At 53.7% G+C, this 7,236-nt stretch overlaps 1 protein-coding gene across 1 annotated transcript; it reads right to left on the bottom strand.

Moving 5' to 3' along the window:
- Positions 1 to 4,578: 4,578 nt before the first annotated feature.
- LOC147413046 (olfactory receptor 14C36-like) lies at positions 4,579 to 5,514 on the bottom strand. Its single transcript, XM_086480890.1, has one exon. It carries the CDS (start codon positions 5,512 to 5,514, stop codon positions 4,579 to 4,581), a length of 936 nt encoding a protein of 311 aa, XP_086337016.1.
- Positions 5,515 to 7,236: the final 1,722 nt, after the last annotated feature.

Here is a 7,236-nt window from a genome sequence, read left to right as displayed (position 1 = left end):
TCTACACTGCCCTGGTGAAGCCACATCTGGAGTGCTGTGTCCAGTTGTGGGCCCTCCAGTTCAAGAGGGACAGGGAACTGCAGGAGAAAGTCCAATGGATGTTACTAAGATGATGAGGGGGCCGGAGCATTTCCCCTATGAGGAAAGGCTGAGAGACCTGGGGCTCTTTAGCCTGGAGAAGACTGAGAAGGGACCTTACCATCACTTATGAATGTCTAAAGGGTGGATGTCAAGGGGACGGGGCCAGGCTCTTTTCAGAGGTGCTCAGTGACAGGACAAGGGGCAACGGGCACAAACTGGAGCACAGGAAGTTCCACCTCACCATGAGGAAAAACTTCTCTACAGTAAGAGTGACAGAGCATTGGAACAGGGAGTCTCCTTCCCTGGAGATACTCAAAACCCACCTGGATGCAATCCTCCACGACCTGCTTTAGGCAAACCGGCTTTAACGGTGGGGTTGGAGTACGTGATCATCAGAGATCCCTTCCAACCCCCACCGTTCTCTGATTCTGTGATTCTTTCTGCAGTAGCTGATAGGTCAGCCCTTGACTCCTGGCTGGGATACGTGATTTTAGGCTCACCTCTGCCAGTGTCTCTGACAGGCCAGCAAAAGCACATTGATGGTGAGAATCCCCTTCCCTAAGAACCTGGTAGAGCCCTTCAGGAAGAGGGCATGGATAGGGGTTGTCACAGCTCTTCTGCTGTGGAGGGCAGCTTTGGTTGAAGTGTGGGTGAAGGTGGTAGGGTAGAAAACCGTGAGGGAGGTGAGCAAGAGAAACTGTAGTGGTGCTGAGTAGAGAGGAAGGATCACCTCCACCAACCTTCTGGCAGTGCTCTTCCTACTGCTGCCCAGGATGCTCTTGGCCACCTTCGCTGCAAAGGTGCTAAAACTGGGAAAGGACAAGGTTTTGGGGAGCCCTCACAGCCTTCCCACATCTTCTTGGATATCAGCAAGAAAATGCAGTGAGGCTCTACTCTGTTGTGCATGATGGGAGGATGAGGGCCAACGGGCATCACCTGAAAGAAGGGAGGAAATATCTGCTCACCAAGACAGTCAAGCACTGCAGCAGATCTCCCAGAGAGCTGATGTTGTGTCTGTCCTTGGTGCTTTTCAAGCCCCAAATGAATGAAGCCCTGAGTGACCTGCTCTGACCCCAGAGGTAACCCTGCTCTGAGCAGCAGGTTGGCCTAGAGACCTCCTGAGGTCCCTTCCAGCAGGAATGATTCTGTGTTTCCGTCCAACACAGATCTTGCCTTCCTGATGGAGGGAAATCATGCAGGTGCCTGCTGACCATTGACCTCAAACAGAAAGTTTGGTCAGATGACCTGTGGCTTTCTTGTCCCACTCCAGGCATTGTTGCAGAGATGCAGGGCTGCCTGGCAGGTACCCCCAAACAGCCCTCATCAGCTCCACGTCATCACCTTTTCTTTTCTTTTTCCCTCACTTCCTGGTCACAATTTCTTCCCTTTGACCATCCTTGTACCCTCCCATGCAAACTGCCCATCTCTGCTTATCCTTTCCTCCCTGCTCCTACTCTGCCTTGCTTTGTACTTACCTTTGGTGTTTCGGAGCTGGACACCGTGGGAATGTGTCCCTTGGTCAGCACTATCACTGAACAAGTGCCTTCTGTTATGATCTGTAGTGCCCTGCAATTCCTCATGCTGTTGTCTTGTCAGAGGCACCACAGGTCAGGGTGAGCCATCTGCGGGTGCAGATGAAGAGCTGGTCCAATGGTGCTTCACTGCTGGGGGACCTTGGAAATCTCTGGGATTTGGCGCTAGAAACCCCAGGAAGCTTTGTGAGGAGAAGTGGTGAGTCCTTTATGGAGGCAGAGTGAAACCATAGCTGAGGGCAGGCTGGGAGCTGAGCAGCTCAGGAGTGACCGTGAGGAGAAGGGCCTGGGCACTACGAGGGATGCCAGAGGAGCCGGTGGTACACGCTCACCGTGTGGAAGGCCAGCTGCAGATGGGGCTCAGAGACGGGGCTGCATTAGAGGGCACGTGGCCACCCAGACAAGGCACCTGTAATCCCCCTCGACTCGGCACTGGTGTGGCTGCATCTGGATGACTAGACTCTGGCTTTGGGGCTGCCTTGCCTGGAGGAATGGGGAGGAAACGAAGGACTGCTGAGGAGATCTGCCAGGCTGGAGTTTGGAGCCTGTACGTGGAGGATGAAAGTTCTGGGCTTCTTTAGCTTACTGAAGTGGAGGCTCAGGGCACAAGAGCAGCGCGCACCTGCTTGAAGGGTGGTTTCAGATCTGATGGAGATTTTCTTGGTAGTGGGAAGAGAAGGAAAGCTCCACAAAGTCCAGCTTGGAAGGTTCAGACTGGAGGTGAACCCAAAAGAGATGTCACTGCAAGGGTAGCCTTGTGGTGCAAGAGGTCACCAAGAGGGGTCTGGATCAGCCTATGGCTTTGTGTTTCATGGAATGGCCAGCAAGAGTGGAGAGACATGAGGGAAGGTGTAGAAATTGTGGGGTGAGAGCTGGGTGGGAAAGCAAGCAGGGTATCAATGGCCTGAAGGGAAAGAGGGGCAGGCTTGGGGCAGGGCAGGACAGGCTGCAGGAGAGATGGCCAAGGGCTGTAGCAAGCTGAAAGGTCCAAGAGGCCTGAGGTCTTGGTCCTCTTGGCTAGAGCAGTTGCCTCTGCCAGCGAGGCTGGTGAGATGGAACTTGGAGGGTGTCAGGATGGGCCTTGGCAGGGCCTGAGGGTCAGGGCTTGGCCTTTCTGCTTCCTAAAGCAAAGCAAAGGGTTTTCTCAGCATTCCAGCCCCCTGCACAGGGCCTTGGCCTGCCTGCAACCATGGCCTCCAGTGATCTGCTCTAAGGAGGCCCTGGGGAGGCTTTGTCAGTAAGGGCCCTCAGGGGCGCCAGTCAGGGCTTCAAGGGACTTCTGGGCTTTGCTTCTGACTTTGACTTCTGGAGAGGTTTCTTCAGGCTTCTCTCAGTACCTGAGGGTCATGGAATGAGCCCCAAATGCCCTAATGAGCTGTTTACCTTGTCATTTTCTTTAACTCTTCAAAACTTGCACAGATAACTGGAGCTGTTTCATAGTGTAGTTCAGGAGGAAGATTTCAAAGTGCATCTAATAAATTTATTTTTTATTTTAAGGGTTACACCTTCTGCCTTTTCTTTCAGAGAAGGGTTTGGAGCAGCATTCTCCAAGTGCTAATGATCCTGAGGGTCTCCTCAGGAGGTCTGGACTGAGCGGAAAATCATTTTTTTGAGGTCAGACACTGTATGGACAACCTTGCTCCTCACCTCCCCAACCCCACCATTTTCCTCATTGTCCCCTGGAACCTGCATCACTTTTGTGACATCAGCCTTCTCCCCTGCAGTCTGCAGCTGGATGTTACAGCTCCATTGCATCATCTCCCGCCTGATCTCCTGACAGACCCGGCTGCACGCGGGCACAGAAGAACTTTCCTGATGTGCAAACAGAGAACAGTGAGGCACGATGAAGTTTCATGAACAATAAAACACACTCCCAAGCACATGTTCTGTCCAAGCTGTCTCTGATGAGGTTGAACTTTCTACAAGCGATAATCTGAGGAGAAATATTTGAGGTAGGTAGATACAAAATGAGAGCTATAAACACAATGTAAGTGTTGTCTAAATAGACAATTAGACTGTTGAAAGACATGTAAGATTTTACTCCCTGAAGCTCAAACAGCAACATAGGTGAGAGGCATCTGAATGAACAAAGATTAAGGGAGGAGGAAGCTGGAGAATAATGGGAAGGGCCTTTGTCTGGCCAGTCGGTATCTGAAAAGGTGACTTCAGAAATGATCATTGGATCCTGGGCACGTGCAAATATCTGAAAGATTAAAGAAAGTAAATACACCGCTGGACAGGCAGAATAGTGGTAGTGAAGTTACAGGGGAAGATGGATATTTCTTTATTGCCGTCCTAAGCATTTATTAAGGCATTTATTGTCCTCATAAGTTGCTCATTTCTCTTGTCCAGGCTCTTGTCACTGCCCCCAGAGAGCCTTTCCACAGAGAACTGTGTCCCTGCTGGCCTGGCTGGTTCTCCCGCACCCTCCACATGCTCCCCACATGGCCCCAAGTTTGTGGTGCTGCTTTGTGGGCTGAGGGGATTCAAGGGCCCGTAAGCCATGGGAAGGCAGTCCCAGGCAGATCCCTATGGATCGTGGACCATCTCCAGGGTCACTGGACACCCACAGGTGGAGTCTCAGCACCGGCCCTTTCCTGACACATCACCCCGTACACTCCTCCCCTGAGCCCATGGAGAACCCAAGCACAGCAGCACGGCCTCATGCCGGGTATTTCTTCAGCCTGTTCCTAATTGCAGCTTTGGAAGAAGACCTCCAACCTCCAGACACGAGCACTGAGGAAATGCCCTTTTATTGCAGAGATACAGCACAGCAGACCAGCTGTACCATCGTGCCAGACACACGTCTAAAGGCCTCTGGGTCAGACAAGCTGGGTTCCTGCCTTTGGAGAAGTGGAGTGGCTTCAGACATTCCTGAGCAAAGAGAGTTCTCCTGGGTGAAATGCCCAAAGCCCAGGAGGTTGCTGAGAGAATGGGAAATCACTTGTGAAGAGCCATGGGCAGCTCATTGCTGCTGACAGACAAGTGATTGAAAATGTTTCTTCAGCGTGTCCTTGAGCTCCTGGTTCCTCATGCTGTAGATGAGGGGGTTCGCTGCTGGAGGCACCACTGAGTACAGAAATGACACCACAACATCCAGGCATGGGGAGGAGATAGAAGGAGGCTTCAGGTAGACAAACACAGCAGTGCTGACGAACAGGGAGACCACGGCCAGGTGAGGGAGGCAGGTGGAAAAGGCTTTGTGGCGTCCCTGCTCCGAGGGGATCCTCAGCACGGCCCTGAAGATCTGCACGTAGGACACCACAATGAACACAAAACAAACAAACACTAAACAGACACTGACCACAATTACCGCAGCCTCCCTGAGGTAGGTGTCTGAGCAGGAGAGCTTGAGGATCTGGGGGATTTCACAGAAGAACTGGTCCACAGCATTGCCTTGGCAGAGGGGCAGTGAAAATGTATTGGCCGTGTGCAGCACAGCATAGGGAAAAGCAGTGCCCCAGGCAGCTGCTGCCATGTGGACACAAGCTCTGCTGCCCAGGAGGGTCCCGTAGTGCAGGGGTTTGCAGATGGCAACGTAGCGGTCGTAGGCCATGACGGTGAGTGGACAATACTCTGCTGTGATCAAGAAGACAAAGAGAAAAAACTGTGCAACACATCCTGCGTGGGAGATGGCCCTGGTGTTCCAGAGGGCATTGGCCATGGCTTTGGGGAGAGTGGTGGAGAGGGAGACAAGGTCGAGCAGGGAGAGATTGAGGAGGAAGAAGTACATGGGGGTGTGGAGGCGGTGGTCGCAGGCTATGGCAGTGATGATGAGTCCGTTGCCCAGGAGGGCAGCCAGGTAGATGCCAAGGAAGAGCCCGAAGGTCAAGAGCTGCAGCTCCCTTGTGTCTGCGAGTGCCAGGAGGAGGAACTGGGTGATGGTGCTGGCGTTGGACATTTGCTGCTCCTAAGCATGCGGACCTGTCCATGGAGGAAAAGCCAGTGAGAAATTAAGGTGGCATTTTCTGAGCAAACCCTGTTCCATTTGATTTCTCAGTAACAGCTAAAAACTTCAGTGTACTATCAACCTTCTGCTCATATCAAATCACATACTGAATCCAAAACACAGCACTGCTCTTGCTCCTAGGAAGAAGAAAAAGCTCTATCTCAGCCTAAAGCAGGAAAATAACAGTCCATGCCGTGTTGGTGTCTCAGCTGCACTTCTGTCCTCCATCCCCCACACCAATGAGTGTAACAGCAAGAACAAGGGCAGCAGGGAGAAGATGAGATGCTAAAGTCCCCCTGCCAGCGGAGGCAGGAGAGGGAGATGCAGTCGGACACTTGAGCGTGTCTCCTCTGTGGTCGTCAGGTTGCTGGGAAGGCAACTCATGTCCAAATACCCGTGACATTAAGGGCAGAGGTTCTGCTGCGTGAGTGAGGAGACCAGGGGGTTGCTCCAGGGAAGGCATCTGCACTGAAGGGGATGGCAGGGAGATGCCTGAATCCCCCTCCCACAGCATGTCTGGGAGCAGTTCTCTCCCCCTCCCTGCCCATGTCTCTGCTTCCTGGAGCTTGTCTTGGACAGGACCTGTTTCTCTGTCCCCACATCTCCTCCCTCCTCACACTCACAGATCCCATCCCACCTGCCACGTCCACAGCTCTGCCCTGCAGACACCTCCTGGCAGCAGGGCCCTGCCCAGGGACATCTCTGTGTGGGCAGGGGTTAATGAGCAGCTCAGACAAGTCCCAACAACAAATGGGGTCTCAAGGCCTGGTGCACAACGCAGAAAGAAATTCCCATTTCTCCCTGCCCACCCAGCAAACCAAGAGGACAAAACTCACAGCTCAGATTTCTTCTCTTTCAGGTGAACAGTTCCTTGACGTGCTGTTTCCAGAAGGAGCCTCTGCAAATGTTGTGGGGGTGATCTGGAGCTGGGAGCAGCCCTGACCCACGCAGTTCCCCCCTGCCAGCAGAAGGAGCCTCCCTTGCTGGGGGTCACTCCTTCCACCCACAGCATCTCCCCACAGTGCCGTGGGGAGCTCCCTGGGCAGGCTGAGAGCTGACCCTGGCAGACAGCAGAGGCCCTGCTCTGGCACACAGCCCCTGGGGGGCAGGGACCCTGCTCCGAAGGGCAGCTCTGGGCACCCCTGGCTGCACACCTACCTTCACACCCCGCAGGTGTCCCTGAGAGAAGGCAGCCATCATGCCCGGTGCATCTGGTGGGGCAGCAGGGAGTCCCTCACCTGCAGCACGTCCTCCTCCTCTACACTAGAGAAACTGTTGGGATCCTCGTGAAAGACTCTATGTGCTGTGCGGTGTTCCAGGATTTGGATAGCCCTACAGAAGCACCAGGTGCATTGCCCTGAACACAGAGACTTACCATGCAGATGGCTGTAAAAATTTCTTTTCCAATAAACTCAGCATCCTCCCCTCCAGACTGGCATTAAGCTCACTCAGCCTCACTTCTCTCCTCTTGGTGCCTGCAGACAGTGCCCTCAGCCCTGTTGCACTTTGCACAGGAGCTGCTCCTGGGCAGAGCTGTCTCTCTGCAGCGCTGCCTGCTTGCTAGGAGCTCCCTCCATCCCAGGAGCCCAGCGCAGCTCAGCAGCAGGGGAGCAGCCCAAGGCAGCCCTTTCTCTGCCCCCTCTGGGCTCCCTCCAGCTGTCCCTGGGGCTCCAG

The sequence above is a fragment of the Leptosomus discolor genome, unplaced genomic scaffold (assembly GCF_034619465.1).
Source record: "Leptosomus discolor isolate bLepDis1 unplaced genomic scaffold, bLepDis1.hap2 HAP2_SCAFFOLD_35, whole genome shotgun sequence".
Classification (NCBI taxonomy): Eukaryota; Metazoa; Chordata; class Aves; order Leptosomiformes; family Leptosomidae; genus Leptosomus; species Leptosomus discolor.
The sequence above is the reverse complement of the archived record's forward strand: the minus strand, read 5'-3'. Positions and strand labels throughout refer to the sequence as shown.